The 21057-nt window shown below is 41.9% G+C and overlaps 1 protein-coding gene across 1 annotated transcript in view; it reads right to left on the bottom strand.

Annotated features, from left to right (window-relative positions):
- Positions 1-21057, bottom strand: part of GREB1 (growth regulating estrogen receptor binding 1) — a 109134-nt gene that overhangs the window by 66640 nt on the left and 21437 nt on the right. The window contains exons 4-13 of the mRNA XM_040430970.1: positions 19857-20039; positions 18578-18703; positions 14021-14134; positions 12795-12920; positions 11391-11528; positions 9759-9944; positions 8199-8546; positions 4278-4406; positions 4082-4189; positions 1426-1623 (exon numbers count right to left, since the gene is read on the bottom strand). Coding sequence (XP_040286904.1) covers positions 1426-1623; positions 4082-4189; positions 4278-4406; positions 8199-8546; positions 9759-9944; positions 11391-11528; positions 12795-12920; positions 14021-14134; positions 18578-18703; positions 19857-20039 — 1656 coding nt within the window. The remainder of the gene's footprint in view (positions 1-1425; positions 1624-4081; positions 4190-4277; positions 4407-8198; positions 8547-9758; positions 9945-11390; positions 11529-12794; positions 12921-14020; positions 14135-18577; positions 18704-19856; positions 20040-21057) is intronic.

The raw sequence follows: 21057 nt of genomic DNA, 5'->3' as shown, positions 1-21057 counted from the left end.
ACAATGGTTTGCTTGCTACTGGTGGTTTTTTTTTCCATTAGGTGGTGTTGTAAGTCCTTCTTTTCAAAAATGTAACATGCTGGAGCTCTTGGCATTTTTTCAGTTTTTCGATCACTTTATTTATAGGGGAAGAACATCATGAACAAATCCCGAGTGGTAAGACCCACTGTCCCAGATTTACTAAGGGCTCATGCACACGAACGTACAGTGGTCCCCCAAGTTACAATATGAATTGGTTCCAGGACGACCATTGTATGTTGAAACCATTGTAACTTGAGTAATTGGTTCCAAAGCCCCAAATTGTCATCAAAGATAAGAGAAAATTAAGATTTAAGAAAAATAAGCAGATAACTAAGACTGATAAATCAAGTCCTTACATATAACAGTCAGGAATAGCTGCTAATACAGCTAATTTTGGATGGATCCAGCCATGATTGGTTGGATCTGAGTCTGAGGCATTGTATGTTGAGTCTGGTTTCAACTTACGATGGGTCAGAAAAGACCATTGAACGTTGAAAATATTGTATCTTGAGGGATCACTGTATTTGTTTTCCATTTCCGTTCAGTTTTTTACAGGTCCGTATGTTGAACCATTTACTTTAAAGGGGCTTGAAAAAAACGGAGATGACTCCGTGTGCATTCTGTGTCCATGTATCTGCTCTGCAAAAAAATAGAACATGTCCTATTCTTGTCCGTTTCGCGGACAACGACAGGCATTGTTACAATGGATCCGCAAAAAAACAGATGCAACACGGATGTCGTCCATTTTTTTTTTTTTTGCGGATCTGTGTTTTGTGGATGAGCCCTAAACCTGTAGATGACTAAGCTTAAGTAGACTGTCTACCGCTGCACCAGACTTGTCACCGGGGCTCAGGCTGATGATTAATCTGGGGCAGGGGTAGACACTTTTCTCTAACTACTGATTGGCTTACCTTGAGATAGAATTTTATGACAGATTTGCGGCACACAATTTTACACAAAATGGAGCATCTTAGACCACGCCCCTCTCCAGTGAAACTCCACCCTCATTCTGATACGACCCACCCCTTTTTGAGCAAATCGAGGAAAAAGTGCGGAAACCCTAGTTCTGCCAAATTGCACTATTAGTAAATTTGGGCCACTGCGTGCAAAAAATGCCAGAGAATACCGCTGCAAAAAAGGCGGGTGCCGAAGGAAAAGGCAAGCGGTTATCCTGGTAAATGAATGTGTATAAGTGCCCTAAATGAGGGATCACAAGGGATCAACTGGATTGTACAGGTTATAAATGTCAGTTCTGTAGTCCTGGCTGTGTAGCAGGACCTTGGTGTCTAGAGGTGTAAGGTAAGTATCAGCTGTCTGATAATGTAGTACTTGGCAGAAGTTCTGCAGAATACGCCGGCACTATACAAATAACATGTCATACAGGGTATAAAAGTGAGTCCATACCTGAACTCCAGACAAGAGACAGGGTTTGCTGGTAAGTGACCTCCGACGGGGGAACACAAATAAGAAAATCTACTTTCTCAAAAGATCCCAGGTCAAGGTTCTGGGTGCTGGAGTCTGCGATAGAGCACACGTGAGACAGCAGCTTCTGCGCCACCGCCAACTGAGAGGGCCGCAGCTGGTGCCACTCTGTATTATAACCTGCAGGTGAGGAGAGAGGGCAAGGGAAAATGATAGCACCATTATTGTTACTAGTACTATTATTACCTTTCATATTATTATTATTACTACTAGCTCTATTATTACTAGTACTTTTATTACCATTTATATTGTTATTACTAATAACACTATTATTATTATTACTAGTACTATTATTACCTTTCATATTATTATTACTACTAGCTTTATTATTACTAGTATGTTTATTACCATTCATATTGTTATTACTAATAACACTATTATTATTATTACCAGTACTATTATTACCATTCATATTATTACTACTAGCGCTATTACTAGTACTATTATTACCATTTATATTATTATTACTACTAGCACTATTATTATTACTAGTACTTTTATTAACATTTATATTATTACTAATAACACTATTATTGTTACTAGTACTATTATTACCATTTATATTATTATTACTACTAGTACTATTATTATTAGTAGTACTTTTATTACCATTTATATTATTATTACTACTAGCACTATTATTATTACTAGTACTTTTATTACCATTCATGTTATCATTGCTACTAGCGCTATTATTATTACTAGTACTTTTATTACCATTCATATTATTATTACTAATAACACTATTATTGTTACTAGTACCTTTATTACCATTCATATTATTATTACTAATAACACTATTATTATTACTAGTACTTTTATTACCATTCATATTATTATTACTAATAACACTATTATTATTACTAGTACCTTTATTACCATTCATATTATTATTACTAATAACACTATTATTATTACTAGTACCTTTATTACCATTCATATTATTATTACTAATAACACTATTATTGTTACTAGTACTATTATCACCATTCATATTATTACTACTACTAGCACTATTATTATTACTAGTACTTTTATTACCATTTATATTATTATTACTAATAACACTGTTATTACTAGTACTATTATCACCATTCATATTATTACTACTAGCACTATTATTATTACTAGTACATTTATTACCATTCATATTATTATTACTACTAGCGCTATTATTATTACTAGTGATCTCTCAAGATACAATGGCCTCAGGATCCAATATTTTCAGCATTTGTACTATTATTACCATTCACATTAATATTACTACTAGCACTGTTACTATTACTAGTACTATTATTACTAGTGATGAGCTAAGTTTTTCAGCCTTTCAGGGGGTTAATCAGGGGTTAAAACAAAAAAATACATATTCACCTCATCCATTTGATTGCGGAGAGACAGCCGCGGCCATCTTTTTCTTGAATAAAACGGACCAATTCTTGCATGCGCTGACATCACTGATGACCTCACCGCACCCACCCAGCATGATCACATGGTGCCGTCACACATCAGTGTGCAAAAGAATTAGCCCGTTTTCTTCAATCAAGATGGTCGCGACGGACTTTCCACTATCAAATGGATGATTCGTTACCGCAAAGAGCCAAGAAATTCGGATTGTGGCGAATCAAATTTTTCCTGAAATTGCGATTGAATTCCACTTTGTTAACTTCGATTCGCTCAACACAAATTATTACCATTATTTATATTATTACTATTACTACCAGTGCTATATTACTATTATTATCATCATTAATATTATAACTAGTACTATGATTACCGTTCATATTATTATTACTATTAGTATTACAATTGTTATTATTACTCTGCTTACTAATACTATTATTATTGTTTTTATTATTATCACTATTAATTTTACTATTATTAGCACTTTTATTATTATTACTACTAGTACTATATTACAATCATTATTACTATTATCACCAATATTATTAGTACTAGTACTATATTACTATTATTATCACTATTAGTATAATGAAAATTATAATTACAATTAACACTATTATTATTATTATTACTACTACTACTATCAGTATTATCACTATTATTATTTATATCATTATTGTGATTATTGTTACTATAAATACAATTAATATTATTGAAATAATGTAAATGATGATAACATGCTCAAATCTGCATCAGAGGCTCCATCCAGAAGGTGTGAAGAATTCTGGGAGGAATAGCACTGCATGTTACTGCACTTATGGACACCATAACAGAAAAACAGAAACCACGATGCAGATGTGAACATATAAGAAACACATGGAAACAATATATCATACTTTGTTGGCAAACTTGTGAAAATGGCACAAACCGCAGTAACAGCACTTAACAGTGTGCTTGTGCCATCTGGTGGTAAAGTAGAAAATCGCAGCATACATATAGAAACACACAGTAGACCAGTGTAAAGTAAACTATAATACAATTGGGATGGGTTCAGAACTAGTGGGATTGACTTGGATTTTCGGTGTAGAACAATTCACAGTAAAATATTTACGGTGGGGATTTTCAAACATGACTAATTTACTGGGAATCCCACTGTACAGACATCCAGGAGACTCACTGGAGCATGCGGCTGGTCTGCTCTCGCCACTTGATTTTTTTGGTGTTGAAGAAATGAGGCTGTGGTTTTCTTGATGGTATTTATCCAACAGGACATCAATGTCTCCATCTATCAGATCAGATACAAGTCAGTCCATTAATTAACATGATATGATGGTAACACCTAATAGTGAGATCTAACCAGTAGGATATAATACCGGGACAGAAGCTGCTGAAGAACGCTCGTAGGGACTCCACCTTCCCACTTGTCAGTTCATAGTTTATTTCCTTCAGGTAGTCCGCTGGGGAGTACATACTTTCAATTAATGTACGAGCCTGGTATTTTCCTGTAAAGGTCAAGAAAATGCATTAAATTGACATAATGACAGTCTTGATTCCTACGGCATACATGTGAGCTGTCATGTCAGAGCTCCTATCATTACGTATTTCAGAACATAGGTGCCCGTACATCTCCAGTAGCTGTCTGTCGACTGATTTCTCCCAATCTCCCCGTACACACGCATGCTCTGTTTGCTGAGGGTGCATGTGCACTCACTAAGGCCTCTTTCACACGAACGTGTGTCCCCCATACGGCGGGTCCGCAATACACGGGGCACTTGAATGGGTCCGCAAATCCGGAGATGCGGTGCGGAACGGAAGCACTACGGAGTGCTTCTGTGGTGTTCTGTTCCGTGCTTCCGTTCCGCAAAAAGATAGAACTATAATTTTGTGGAATGGACGGATCGCGGACCTCATTCAAGTGAATGGGTCTGCAATCCACATGCGGCTTCCCCGCGGTCGGTGCCTGTGCATTGCGGACCGCAATTTGCAGTCCTCAGCACGGCCATGGGGGACACACGTTCGTGTGAAAGAGGCCTAAGGAGAATATTTTAAGACACTGCCAGACACAGCTGGTGGAGACTTGTCTTCCTTAAAGGGAACCTGTCACAGGGATTTTGTGTATAGAGCTGAGGACATGGGTTGCTAGATGGCCGCTAGCACATCCGCAATACCCAGTCCCCATAGCTCTGTGTGCTTTTATTGTGTAAAAAAACGATTTGATCCGTATGCAAATTAACCTGAGATGAGTCCTGTATGTGAGATGAGTCGGGGACAGGACTCCTCTCAGGTTAATTTGCATATGTATCAAATCGTTTTTTTTACACAATAAAAGCACACAGAGCTATGGGGACTGGGTATTGCGGATGTGCTAGCGGCCATCTAGCAACCCATGTCCTCAGATCTATACATAAAATCCCGGTGACAGGTTCCCTTTAAATAGTAACTAAACCTTTGACTAAAACTTTAATAAAATGTCCCTAATAAACTTTTTTCTAACATACTTTTCCCTGCCTAAAATGCTCATGCACACAAACGTATTTTCTTTCCGCATCCGTTGCTTCACTTCAATGGGTCCGCAAAAACAATGGAAGATACTCCGTGTGCATTCAGTTTCTTATTTCCGTATCTACGTTCCGCAAAAAAGTAGTGCATGCACTATTATTGTCCGCAAATCACGGTCCGAGGCCCCATTCAAGTCAATGGGTCCGCAAAAAATACGGAACGCACACAGAACACATCCGTATGTCATCCGTATTTCGCGGATCCATACTACAGAAATGCTATGCCCAGTCCATATTGCTCATGTGTTTGGTGATTAATAAGTTACTGTTTCCGTTTCAGGCCCGCAAAAAACTGATCAAATACGGAAACCATACGGATATGTTTTGTGCAATAATGGAAAGGAAGAGGGCTTAAATCCGAGAAAAAAAAACTCAGATACGGAACAACGGATCCGTGAAAAACAGACCGCAAAATGACAAGGGTTGTGTGCATGAGTCCTTAAACTGACATTTCTGTACACCTCTGACTGCTCACACTTTATGAATGGGGCCACAGCACAGTGAGAACAGGCAGGAGCGCATATTGCTGCTCCTGCCTGTGCCCCCTGGAGGTTTACTAACTCCTGGCATAGCACATGGGTACCCTGCACCCATGTGCTATGCCAGGATTAGCTGAGCGGAGCGGCTCCTGATTCTGCCTGCTCCACTAAGATAAGAGCTGACATGCAGGACTCTTAGCTTAACGGAGCAGGCAGAAGCAGGAGCCGCTCCGCTCAGCTAATCCTGGCATAGTACATGGGTACAGAGTACCCATGTGCTATGCCAGGAGTTAGTAAACCTCCAGGGGGCACTGGCAGGAGCAGCAATAAGCGCTCCTGCCCGTACGCACTGCTGCTGGGGCCCCATAGATAAAAATGCAGAAATGTCTTTTTTAAGCGCACAGGGAAAGGTGCGCTTTAGGTAGGGAAAAGTGTAATATAAATACAAAATACAATAATAAAGTATGTTAGAAAAACTTTTATTCGGGCATTAGGGACATTTTATTTAAATTTTAGTCAAAGGTTTAGTTACAGAAGAAAAGGATCAGGTGTTCAGCCAAATTATTCTCTTCTGTGTATGTGTACCTTAAGATAGGAGTAAATTGGAGTACTTTGGGTATAATGTACACCATAAGGCTACATGCACACGAACATTGTTTGTTTCCGTGTCCGTTCCTTTTTTTTTGCGGATTGGATGTGGACCCATTCATTTCAACGGGTCCGCAAAAAAAGCGGACAACACACCGTGTGCTATCCGCATCTGTATGTCCATTCCGTAGCCCCGCAAAAAAAATAGAACATGTCCTATTCTTGTCCGTTTTAGGCATTGTTACAATGGATCCGCAAAAAAAAAAAACGGATGGCAAATCACATACGGTTGTGTGCATGTAGCCTAAGGGTCCATTCAGACATCCGCAAATGGGTCCGCATCCGTTCCACAATATTGGGAACAGGTGCGGACCCATTTATTCTCAATAAGGCAGAACGGGATGCGGAGAGCACACTATGTGCTCTCCGCATCCACATTTCCGGAGCGCGGCCCCGAACTTCCGGGCTTTGGCCCCAAACTTCCAGGACGCGGCTCCGCAAAAAAATAGAACATGTCCTATTCTTGTCCGCAATTGCGGACAAGAATAGGCAGTTCTATGGGGGGTGCCGGCCGGGTGTATTGCGGATCTGGAATACACCACGGACGTGTGAATGGACCCTTATACCTAGTGTAGGAAATATGTGGGCAGTGCAGGGGTTTTATTACATCTTTGTGTCATGGACACTGCATGAGGCCTAACACAATGTTTTTTAAACAAAAATTAATTGTTGGAGTTAGTTTGCTTATGCTAATGATAGGCAGTCTTTTGGGGTCATTTACGAACATTTTTACTCCAGTTTTTGGTGTAGAAATATCACACAACCCGCTTTTTGTGACTTTTTAAGCATCAAATTTGACTCTCAAGAGTAGAGGGAGTGTTGAGGGTGAGAAATTGGTCACAACAAATTTAACATTGATATCTGGAAACAGGTGTGCATGTTGGTGAAAAACGGATTCAGCCAGGGACTGGATTAATTTTTCCAACAGCAACACAGACTGCTGAAGGTGCACCTAATTAATAATGGGGCGCACGCCTGGTCATAAATTATGTGCATCTTCCAGCAGCAAAGCCAGAGCAAAGAGAAAGTAAAAATCAGCGTAAAACGCCGGTATTCGTAAATGACCCCCTTTGTTTACAAAGGAACAGCCCAGTCATTGCCACAGGCCCTGTATTATAATGATCCTTGAGGGCCCCCATAAATTTGATCAAAAGAATAGGCCCTCAATTAAAATCCCAGAAACCCCTTTACCAATTGTCATTTCTACTGGAAAGTTATTAATCCTTATGTTTGATTATCTTAGCAAGGCACTTAGTTGAGTGCCGCCTCTTAGTCAGTGGACTGTAAAGGGATCCACTGGTGGGCTTATTCATCACATGATCATCATTGCCCCCTCGAGTCATGGGCTCTCAAGGACCGCCTGACCTACTGACCACTAAGTCTGCCAAATTTACAAGCTATTATGTACAAAATAAAAAAAAAAAAAGTGTACATCCCTTTAGGTGCCCCTTGAGAACAATATTCCTCATAGCCACGGCTGTAGAGTAGGGATGAGTTATGGTCTGTGGTGGCGGAATCCATAACGGAATTTTTAGATAACCCGAACCTTGTATGCCGAACCTTGAAAACACAAGTTCGCTCATCCCTACTGTAGAGTATTGAGACCTACCTGTGATCACGATGCAGGAGTCTATGCTGGGTCTAGATGTGCAGATTATCACCACATAGTTGGTCTTTTCCAGTTTCCCCTCCACCAGAAGTTTGAACATTTCGGTGAGACCTTCCGTTAAGGAGTAGCTGCATTCAATGATTTTTACGCTTTCATTACAGGAACTGGCAGCCAGGCCCGCTAACCAAGGCAACTGAGAGGCAGTCACGGCAGTCACAAGGCTCGGGAAGTGGGGGAACGCCTGGGACATGTTCTGCTGGTACTGACGAATCTCAGTGAGGTGTGTTTCCCTCCACGAACGCATTAAAATGTGTTCTAGATCTTCTATGAGAGGCACCTGGTCTGGAGCTAGGGACAAAAGACAACGGAAGAATATAAACTATTGTCTGTTCCGCCAAAGTAGAAGCCAACTGGCATGATCCTGGTTGTCCAGGATCAAAAAAAGGTATGTTTTTCCCATGGGTGGTGTCTGGAATTGCAGCTCATCCTCCTTCAAATAAATGGGTCTGAGCTGTAATACCATTTGCATCCCTTGGACGGGAGTGGTGCTATTTCTAGAAAAAAAAAACTGAAAAAAAGAGGTCCCTACAGGGTGAAGCCCATGGGTTTCTAGAAAAAGGAAGCAGGCATTTTTTCTGACACCTCCTGTGAACAGCTAATATTGGAAGGAGAAATTGCAGATGGCCTTATGCTTCCAATCCCTGGTCTGCCAGACCAAGAGCTCTTTGGACATATGGACTGGGGTTGTTAGGGCAATGTGCATTAAAATGGGTGCAGTTATTCGCAACAGTCGCACAAGGTATCTAAAGTAGCATCCAAGTGGCCTGGAGGCTTTGTGGCCGAGTGGGCAGATGTGTGTGACTTTTGAAGTCTAAGGGCTGTTTCACACGAGCGGATGCCGTGCGTGACATTAGGAGTCCTGTCCTATTCTTTTCCGTTTTGCGGACAAGAATAGGCATTTCTATAATGGGCCTCCTGGTCCATTCTGCAAATTGCAGAAGGCACACAGGCGGCATCCGTTTTTTGCGGATCTGCAATTTGTGGACCGCAAAAAAACGGCACGGTTGTGTGAACGAGCCCTTGCGCTAAGGATTCTCTGCACGAAATCAGCACAGAAAAACCATGCATATCCGCACCCTGTGCAGGCAATTTTGCGGAAAGTGTGCGGACCCACTCATTTCAATAGAACGCACACAGGGTGGTATCCATGTTTTGCGGACCCGCAATATGCCGATCCGCAAAACACTACGTGTGAATGTAGCCTTAGGGAGTCACTGGCTTGGCTGCGTTCATAACGACCTCAGAGTAGATGGCCATGTGCATGTGCAACCAACTGTCCTATATGACACAGCAATAGGGAGCCCAGTGGGTTGGATGGTGGTCCCTACTGAAATTGTACCAAGGGGCCTCCACCAACCTTACCTTAATCTTTCCATGATTATAAAGGACTATATAGCAGTGTCACCTACAGTATATACTGTGCTAGACACATAGGGTACACCACTTTGCTGTTGTAGACTATATGTTGTTCTGTTTCCCTCCCTCACAGTCTCCACTTACCGAGCTGGACGAGGTAATAGACTGTAAGCAGCAGCTGCATTTCCTCCGAGATTGGCTGGATGGTGGTGGGTCCATATTGTTCATAGGTTTTTGGCATGGACTGGGAGTTCTTGTAGCAGTTGTACAAGAGGGGGCTGACGATAACCTCGTTCACATTACCACAGAGATAAGGGAAGTTACCATGACCTGCAATGTGAAAGAAGACAAATCCAGTCACGGAACTCATGTCCCCGAAACTAAAATCCAGTGCATAAAGCGTATTAATTGTAAAATTAAGCGAAACGCAGTTCTATGTATATTTTATATACCATGCTATAATTAAAACTCCTATGATGATCTATGGGGGAAATGTAACACTCCTCTATGCTTTTTTGCATTAAAAAGTTGTGAAACCCCAGTCTTCCGAATTTTTAAATGCCAGTGCAACTTTTTTAGTCGCAAATGACATTTTTACATTGTCCTTCCCAGTTTCTGAAAAGGGTGAGTGAAGAGGGTGGGGGAGTGATGAGGGTGGCAGAGTGATGAGGGTGGGGTGTGGCAGGGCCATCGACCCTGGCACATTCATCATTATTTACACCAGAAACGACTGAAATCTATTTCAGGTATGAGCTGGAGTAGATTTGAGTCTGGCGCACGGACTGCCGGAGGAGGCATAAAATTTACGACGAGGTTTGCACCTCATCATAAATTACATGCCTTCTCTGGCAGTGCAGGACCTATCATGACTAGTGTAGCACATGTTGGTTTTGATAAATCAGGGCCTTTGTGTCTTCATGGTAACAGACTACAAACAAGTAGTCTGATCCTCATCCTCTTAAAAACATACATTCGGTAGGTAAGTACGGAACATATGGATGAAACCAAACACAGGGTGTCGTAGTCTGCAACCATGGAATCACATGGATCTTCATAGGGGCTGTAGACAGAAAATGCTAAGGAATTGTTAACCAAGACTACTGGTTGCAGTGGGACAATGCTGCCGTTTGCACAGAGAGGGGCCATGACAAGGGACATATAGCTACATGTTCCTCTTCCTGTACACGCTAGATTAAATGGGGATTCCCAAGTTGTTGATGTATACTCACCAGTTAAAACTCCCATACTCCCAGCACTGCCACCGCGGTCCTCACCTCCAGCATTTGTTTCCCTGGCTGCTGCAGTGCCACAGGTGTATACCCCATGTGACCGCTGCAATCAGTCACTAGCCTATCCTAGAGCGGTCCTGTGCCATAAACCACTGAAGCCAATGACTGACTGAAGCAGTCATGTGGAGTATGCGACTAAATCACTGCTTTAGTCAAGTAAACAGAGACCGGCAAAGAGAACCAGTGCTGCAGGGGGGAATTAACTGGCGAGTAAAATTTGGTGTTGCACTGTGGTATTTGGTTCTGCTGGGGTGGTATTTTGTGTTGCACCACGGTTTTGCTGGTCCCACCTACTTCTGCCGTCCCTGCCTACTTATGCTGGCCCTATCTACTTGTGTTGCCCTACATTCTGTCAATTTGGACCTGCCTACAACATGGGGCCTCCAACACATTGTTTTCTTCTAGTTCCACTTTCAGTTTTCCCAGTCAGTCCCTTGCAAAGATCTTCTCAGATGTGCTATAGTCCAGATGTTCTTCAAACACAAACCTTTAAAAATGACTGGTTTAATCATGCATGTCTTCAGAAGGTTGTCTGGGATGGACACAGGCTCTCCGGTGGTCACCAGGGGAGAAGACAGAGGGTTGCCAGTGGTGGACTGTGGCACACTCAGCTGACCTATGGTATCTACAAAGAAATAAATCGTTACCCTCATAGTAGTTAATGCTCACATAATACAAGCTTTGTTGCTTCATAAATATGTCTTTGAAGGAAACCTACCAGACGAAAGTGGAAAAAATGTTAACTTTTTTTATGCTTTTGGGCCATAGCTTTTTAAACTCGACCCTGTCCAAAGTTTCTGTTTTAGTAATATGTACGAAAGAACCTATAATACACCGTGCGCTGTATGTAAATCACCTTAGAAGAGTCATGTGGGTGGTCCCCATCTCCTGAGCCATCATGTGGTCTTGGTTTGATTGATGTCCCACAGGCCAGGATATGTCATTACAAGCCAGGTCTGGTGGCATCATTCATCCACTACACACGTCACCAAGCATGTGCTGGAGCTGGCTCGTGATGTCACTGAACTGTGGAAACGTCCATCAAGTCAGGGCCACGTGACTGCTCCGGAGATGGGGACTGCCCTCATGACCTTTCCCAGGTAATCTACATACAGCTTGTACTGTATTAGGCTAATTTCACACAAGCGCATTCAGTCCAGGAAACAAGTTGCGTGTGACGGCTGCATATTCTGGACTGAACACTGCTCCTCTAAGCCAAACTCACAGCATTATAAAGAATTATGATGCTGTGAGTTCCTGCCTGACTGTGGGTCTTCTGTGCTGCACTCAAATTATGGCGTGGGGATAATACAGTAGACCCGTGGTCAGGCAGGAACCTACAGCATCATAAGCCATTACGATGCTGTGAGTCCAGGTTAGAGGAGCAATGTTTGGTCCACGAAATGCAGCCGTTACATGAAAAGTGTTTTCCGGACTGAACACGCGCATGTGAAATTAGCCTTGTAGACTCTTTTATACAAAAACACTAAAAAGGACATGTTTAGAAAGCTATTCCCGAGCAGTATGATGACATGGTGGTGGTGGTCACTTGCCAAAAATCTAGTCAAAGAATCTGTATAAAAGTAGGACTGGACTATAGGACTATAAAAATAGGATCCAAATCACCATCTACACCGATATCTACATCCTATCTGCCTTGAATTGTAGCAGTCATGTCAGCATAGATATAACTGATGATCGGAAACCACAAAAAGTCCCCATGACAGAAGTCAGGACTGGACATCTTGTCATCAGACTCTCCCAAGCTTTGAGACTGTAAATTTAAGCAATCCTGTTTCAGCACATTATAATATTATTAAAATAGCTTAAATTTTTTTTTTTTTATGCCTTTTCATAAGTGCTTCTTTATACTCTGATTCTGTTGACTTACCGACTTTTCCGAAGCTACTTGTATTGTGATAGTTGTTTTGTGGATAGCTGGTATCTGTGGAGGAGGGTGACTCTGGTGACCACCCTTTGTGGCGTTTCTTGGGAGGTCCAGAGTTGGTGACATTTCCTTAAAAACAAACAAAAGAAAAAAAAAGTGTTAAATCTACAACAAGACCATAATAATAGCATACCTGAGAAAAGAAAGAAAGTCCTAGTAGTCTAGGAATACCTGCTACAATTGCTTACTAAAATTGCATTTTCTAATTACAGTGAAATGGGGTTATCAAGCTTTAACAAGCCTTCTAGTCTAGAAGAGTCCTCTAATGATAAGCTGATCACATGGGGCTCTGCTATTTGGGCCCCTCAAACAATCAGTTGCAGTGTTAACTGTTTTAGAATCAGGTAGAAAGTGTTCAGTTTCTCTGCAGCGCCTCTACAGGAATAATGAAGCATTACACCGATACCAGCCCCCCTTACATTCCAAAGTTACTAGTGACTGCAGCACCTACAGAGGAAGTGAGCTCCTCCTGTTTCCCCCACCAACTCCCCAGGTGCCAATGTCTCTGATCGTATCGTAGTATTATAATGTATTATAGTGATCGCGGATTAAGATGTTCAAGTCCCCTAGTGCGGACTAAAAAGAAAAGGCGATATATATATATATTTTTTTTATTTTATTTTATTAGAAATATCTGTTTATTGTGGAAAAGTAAACAAAATAATTATATGGAATCACTGTAAGCATAATGACCGAAATAATAAAATGCACACTTTATTTATACAAAACTATGAACGCTGATAACAAAAATCTCAAAAAAACTGTGGAAATTGCTGTTTTTCTTCCACTCCCCCCTCAAAGAAAACCCCACAAAAATTAATAACAAGTTAATAATAAAACTGATATCCAGTAAATCACATGTACCCCAAATGCCCGCAAGGTGATGCCCTTGAGAGGGTGTCATCGTGTGTTCTGGACTTAGGAAGCGCAGGTCCAGAACACACGATCCCTCTCTCACACGTAGCGTGATTCCCTCAAGGGACACGCTCGTGTGAAAGAGCTCTAACAGTAAAAAGTATAACTTTTCCAGCCCTTATACAACCATGTGAACTGAAAAATATAAATTTTATGGCTGTTATGTACATGCGATGCATGTAACAAGATATATATTAGGAGGAAAGTACTATCTTTGCAGACATGAATGTAGAGGCCGCCCGGGAATCACCTACCTAATACTGCTGGTCTGGTCTGTGTAGATGGATTCACCCTTGTCGGCTGCTGACATGTGCCGTTCATATTCTGATAACACGTTCCATTCTGCACTTGGGGAAATCCATTTTCTCCTGCAAGACATTGGTATCATGTCATACTTACTGCTTTCATCTGTCTATTAAGATGAATCTCAGTTTAGTATCTGTTTAAGGTTATATTAAGAAATATATACATACCTTTAAGGAGAACCTGTCACCTCTCCTGAGATGTCTGTAATAACAATTCTAATGCATCTATTCATATGATTCTGTTCTGCAATTCCTCTATTATTCTTTCTAGAAGTTTATGAATGAATTGCCAGCAGTCTGCAATAAAGGTCAGGCTGGGTGTTACCAGTTGGGGGGGGTATCTCTGCACAGTCTGACACTATCCTACCAGAGCGGTCAGTGTCAGACTGCGCAGTGACACACCCCAAACTGGTAACACCCATCTGGACCTTCATTGGAAACTGCTGGTAATTCATTCAAACTTCTAGCAGGAATAATGAAGGAATGGTACATCGTAGAGTCATAAGAATAGATGTTCTAGAATTGTTATTAAATGGGGTATGCAAATAGTTACTAAGACAGACATGTCAGGGGAGGCGAAATAGTTCCTTTCTCCATTCACAGCCAAAAGATGCCTCAAAAGTCCTATTAGCTTAGTTTCTTATATAGAACCAACATATTCCACAGCCCTGTATAGACACTGCCACTACTTATGTCAGTCCCTTTCTTACAATGCAAGTTCTTAAAGAAGATCTGTTGCAGTAACTATGTGCATTCCCCATGTAATAATTCCGGAGCATCTATTCTTATGACTCTGTGTTGTGCCATTCCTTGCATGAATTGTCAGCAGCTTGCAGTATAGGTAGAGATGGGTGTTACCAGTTGGGGGTGTGTCCCTGCACAGTCTGACACCGGCAGCACTGATTGGACAGAGTCAGACACACCTGCTACTGGTAAAACCCAGCAGTACCTTTACTGCAGACTGCTGCCAAATTTATTTGTAAACTTCTAGCATGAATAATAGAGGAGTGGATGTCACGAATACAGGGGAGGGGAGGGACACAGAACTAGGCCTCAAGGCTAGGGAGAGGGGAAAGGTCACCTCCTAGAAAACCCCTAGAACTGGCCCTGATTCCTGTCAGTATGTATAGACCCTGAAGGTGGGAAAATACATACGCCGGGACCTAGACCCTAGGAGCCCTGAAATGCCCTAAAGGTAGTGGCAGGGAATGAGACTACTGGTTCCTTCCCAGGTGAACGAACCAGCGTCTCACTGAGGCCTAGTAACAACCAGCACAGGGGAACAACCAAATACAAAGAGCAGGACAACTTATCTTATAGAAAATGGTCCACATACCAACTCTTCCAAATCCAAGCAGAGAATATCAACCGCATGGTATGAAGTGTGAGACCAAACTAAGTAGGGAATGCAGTAATGACTGCCAACTGCACCTGGCAAGAGGTGTGGTCATTACCAAACCACAACATTGAGAATCAAGAGACTGTCCGTTAACCTCACGTGCAGTCAGTCTCTCCGATCTTCTAACCTCTTTCACAGAAGGTACAGTGACAGTGGAACATCATAGAGTCATAAGAATAAATGCTTTAGAATTGTCGGTACATAGGGAATGCAAGTAGTTACTAAAACAGACCTGTCAGGAGAGGTGACAGGCCCTACTTAAAGGGGTTGTCCAGACAGGTCATCAATATAGGATAAGCAGGCAACCCCTTTAAGTTCCTAAATACACTGCGTGCAGAATTATTAGGCAAATGAGTATTTTGACCACATCATCCTCTTTATGCATGTTGTTTTACTCCAAGCTGTATAGGCTCGAAAGCCTACTACCAATTAAGCATATTAGGTGATTTGCATCTCTGTAATGAGAAGGGGTGTGGTCTAATGACATCAACACCCTATATTAGGTGTGCATAATTATAAGGCAACTTCCTTTCCTTTGGCAAAATGGGTCAAAAGAAGGACTTGACAGGCTCAGAAAAGTCAAAAATAGTGAGATATCTTGCAGAGGGATGCAGCACTCTTAAAATTGCAAAGCTTCTGAAGCGTGATCATCGAACAATCAAGCGTTTCATTCAAAATAGTCAACAGGGTCGCAAGAAGCGTGTGGAAAAACCAAGGCGCAAAATAACTGCCCATGAACTGAGAAAAGTCAAGCGTGCAGCTGCCAAGATGCCACTTGCCACCAGTTTGGCCATATTTCAGAGCTGCAACATCACTGGAGTGCCCAAAAGCACAAGGTGTGCAATACTCAGAGACATGGCCAAGGTAAGAAAGGCTGAAAGACGACCACCACTGAACAAGACACACAAGCTGAAACGTCAAGACTGGGCCAAGAAATATCTCAAGACTGATTTTTCTAAGGTTTTATGGACTGATGAAATGAGAGTGAGTCTTGATGGGCCAGATGGATGGGCCCGTGGCTGGATTGGTAAAGGGCAGAGAGCTCCAGTCCGACTCAGACGCCAGCAAGGTGGAGGTGGAGTACTGGTTTGGGCTGGTATCATCAAAGATGAGCTTGTGGGGCCTTTTCGGGTTGAGGATGGAGTCAAGCTCAACTCCCAGTCCTACTGCCAGTTTCTGGAAGACACCTTCTTCAAGCAGTGGTACAGGAAGAAGTCTGCATCCTTCAAGAAAAACATGATTTTCATGCAGGACAATGCTCCATCACACGCGTCCAAGTACTCCACAGCGTGGCTGGCAAGAAAGGGTATAAAAGAAGAAAATCTAATGACATGGCCTCCTTGTTCACCTGATCTGAACCCCATTGAGAACCTGTGGTCCATCATCAAATGTGAGATTTACAAGGAGGGAAAACAGTACACCTCTCTGAACAGTGTCTGGGAGGCTGTGGTTGCTGCTGCACGCAATGTTGATGGTGAACAGATCAAAACACTGACAGAATCCATGGATGGCAGGCTTTTGAGTGTCCTTGCACAGAAAGGTGGCTATATTGGTCACTGATTTGTTTTTGTTTTGTTTTTGAATGTCAGAAATGTATATTTGTGAATCTTGAGATGTTATATTGGTTTCACTGGTAAAAATAAATAATTGAAATGGGTATATATTTGTTTTTTGTTAAGTTGCCTAATAATTATGCACAGTAATAGTCACCTGCACACACAGATATCCCCCTAAAATAGCTAAAACTAAAAACAAACTAAAAACTACTTCCAAAAATATTCAGCTTTGATATTAATGAGTTTTTTGGGTTCATTGAGAACATGGTTGTTGTTCAATAATAAAATTAATCCTCAAAAATACAACTTGCCTAATAATTCTGCACTCCCTGTATTAGGGCCAATTTCCTAGTATATGGGTTCGACGTAGGTAACCAGACTACCTTAAGAAAATCCACACATACACAGGGTGAACATAAGATCTCCATACAGATGTTGCGCTTGGACATGGCACTGGGGGGCGGCACACCGCATCACTTCCAACAGAAGGTTCCTATGTATACTACTATATAGGTTTACAGTAGCATACAATGTCCATTAGGTCCCAACCGCATACCGTTATTTGGTGGTGGCCTTCTGTATCTAAAGAGAGGTCTTCCGTGCTTTCCTATAATAGGGGTAAGCAACCTCCGGCACTCCAGCTGTTGTGAAGCTACAACTCCCAGCATGCATACTTACTCTGCTCTTCTCCGAACTCCCATAGAAATGAATGGAGCATGCTGGAAATTGTAGTTTCACAACATCTGGAGTGGCGAAGGTTGCTGATCCCTGTCCTATACAGTTGAAAAGCAAGGTATCCTTACTATATAGACCCTCTTTTGGCTTGTGTTGGGTGAATGGAGCCCTATATATACAGTATGTTTAAGGTAAGGTATACAGGAATTATAGGCGTCCGACGCAGTGTGCACAGAGACTGAGGTGACCTACAGAATATTTCTTTTTCAGTTTTAACCACCCAGTGCACACCATTATATGAGGGGCTGTAGCTTCGTCTACATCGGACTACTGCACAATGTTTGGTGTGAACAGTACTAGCTGCACAAGGCATTGCAATATATCAGCAGTCATGCAGACTCTGAACCAGCAGAGGGCAGCAGTGTCCTTCCGCCTGATAGATAGCAGGAGTATGGCTATAACATAAACTATGGCAGAATATAATTGGAGATTTAACCTTTACAGATGCAAGTACAAACAATTACAGCTCATGCACACGACCGTATGTATTTTGCGGTCCGCAAAAAACACGGATGACATCCGCGTGACGTCTGTGTTGCATCTGTTTTTTCCCCCGGATCCATTGTAACAATGCCTGTCCTTGTCTGCAAAATGGACAAGAATAGGACATGTTCTATTTTTTATTTTTTTTTGCGGCCATGCGAACCTATGCACACACAATGCTCGCCGACTCATTTCCGTTTTTTTTCAAGCCCCATTGAAATGAATGGTTCCGTGTACGGACCTGTAAAAAAACCGGAACGGAAACAGAAGAAAAATACTTTTGTGTGCATGAGCCCTCGTGCAGTGATATATAGCATTTGCCTTGACCCCTACCTGCCAGAGCACTGCCGTTGGTCACATTTATAGAGGGGTCACTCATCTTACTCAGCACAGAATTGTCCAGCAGGGCGATTCCAGTGCTTGAACACATGCTTGAAGAAGAATGGCGGCTCCTTACCTCTTCAAGGAAATAATAAAAGGTAAGTAATTGTCGGTAAACAATGGTAATATAACGAGCACAGCAAGATAATAAATGATCATTTGTAGTCCTTGTGGTTCTCTTTCTTGGGAGTTTTTATAGTAGTTTTTATAGGAAATACACTATTAGTAGAAAAACTCAAAAAGTATACACTAAATGGGGGACATTATTGTAACACGTATATCCACCTCCCCCATCCTGCCCCCCCTTGGTCTGAACCCGTTACTATAACTGGGATGGGCCATAAATATCTGATAGTTCCCCCATCCCCATCTTGCAGCTGCTGTGAATGGAGGCCATAGTTTTGATACGCATCTGATCCGCGTTTTTTTTTTTTCCGGATCAGATGCGAGACCCCTATATTACAATAGGGTCACAAAAGATGCGGACAGCACATCCATGTCCGTTCCGCAGCCCCACAAAAAAAAATTAAACATGTCCTATTCTTGTCCGTTTTGCAGACAAACATAGGACATTTCTGCGGAAGAAAAAAAATATGGCGACATGCACTCAGCCGGGATCCGCGATTTGCGGACTGCAAAAAACGCATACAGTCATGTGCAGGAGCCCTTACTCAGCTATTTTGAAAACTCCCATAGAACTGAATGCAGGGCACTGCACATGAGTGGTCATGATGGAAGTGCGTTCATTTGGGCACTGCTATGTGTTTCTGAGTGGCGGTATTATTTAGGTCCTATGTGGCAGTAAATTGTTGGCATTGTATGGTATTATTTTGTGGCACTGAGTGGTAGTATTATTTAGTCACTAAATGGCTGTAGATTGTTGGCACTGTTGATCTTTTGTGACACTTTGTGGTAGTATTATTAAGCATTAAATGGCAGAAAATTTTTGGCACTGTATAATATTTAGTGTCACTTCACGGCAGTATTATTAAACACTATATGGCAGAAAATTGTTGACACTGTATAGTATTATTTTGTGTTACTTAGTGGTAGTATTATTAAGCACTATATGGCGTTAAATTACTGGTACTATATAGTACTGTATCGTGGAATTATTATTGCACATATGGAGTTGTAATATGTCACTATTACTCCCTATGTCGCTACTCCCATATTTGCCCAGGACCACAGACCTTGCTCCGGCCCTTACAGAGTCCTTGTGTTAGCTCACCTGTCCCCTTCCAGGAAATAAGAGAGCCTTTGGTCAAGCATCCCTGCGCGTTCCTGATGAGATAATACTTCAAGTGTTTCTGCTTCTTGGGCTGTGTGGTCAGCTTAAGGTTAATGTGGTTGGAGAACTCGGTAAAGTAACGGAAGCCCTTCTCTCCACATCCAACACAATTGCCCGAAAATCCTGTAGGTGAACAGAGAGAAGATGAGGGTTGTCCAAAACATCAGGGGAGGTCTGAAATAATTCCAAATAAAATCAGTATACAAGCCTCCATACACATAAGATTATGGTCAGCAAAACCCACCGACTGTCACGGTACCTTCTGTGACAGAGGTTAGAAGATCGGAGAGGTTAACTGACTGTCTCTTGATTCAGTGTTGTGGTTTGTTAATGACCACACCTCTGGTCAGGTGCAGTTGGCGGTCATTACTGCATTCCCTACTTAGTTTGGTCTCACACTTCATACCATGCGGTTGATATTCTCTGCTTGGATTTGGAAGAGTTGGTGTGTGGCCTACAATAACTGTAAATCACTAGTCCCACCCTAATCCAGATACCATGTTACCTACCCATGTTGCTGCTGAAAAATGGTGACACAGTTCCCCCACTGCTTCGACCTCAACACGTGTTTCGCGTGTTGACAAAGCCTACGTGGCGAAACACGTGTTGAGGTCGAAGCAGTGGGGGAACCGTGTCACCATTTTTCAGCAGCTACATGGGTAGGTAACATGGTATCTGGATTAGGGTGGGACTAGTGATTTACAGTTATTGTTATATGCCATCTTTATGAGTAGTATTGCACCGTCCAATTACACCCTACAGCATCCATTGCTGGGACGCTGTGAATAAGAGCTAGGTAGTTGTTCAACACTAGGGGACAGCAATTGCACCCGCAACTACTCCAATATTCACAGCTTCTGTTAATTGTCTGTTACCTGCTGTATATGGTCACATTATCCCCCATTGTGATTCTCCACATTGCAGAGCCCTTTTTTGGCCCAGTCTCCATGTTCTGTCCCTTTTGAGTCTCACCTGTAATGTCCATGTGATTTATAATTAATAAAATGAGATTTTTTTACCTTGTTAAATCCTTGCTCTTTTTTTGTAAGAGTTGGTGTGTGGACCTTAACGGTGTTCCTGCTCATCCATTTTCTATAAGGTAAGTTGTCCTGCTCTTTGTATTTGGTTGTTCCCTTGTGCT

Source organism: Bufo bufo, chromosome 4, assembly GCF_905171765.1.
Source record: "Bufo bufo chromosome 4, aBufBuf1.1, whole genome shotgun sequence".
Taxonomy (NCBI): domain Eukaryota; kingdom Metazoa; phylum Chordata; class Amphibia; order Anura; family Bufonidae; genus Bufo; species Bufo bufo.
Note: the sequence above shows the minus strand (reverse complement) of the source record. Positions and strands in the feature narration are given on the sequence as shown.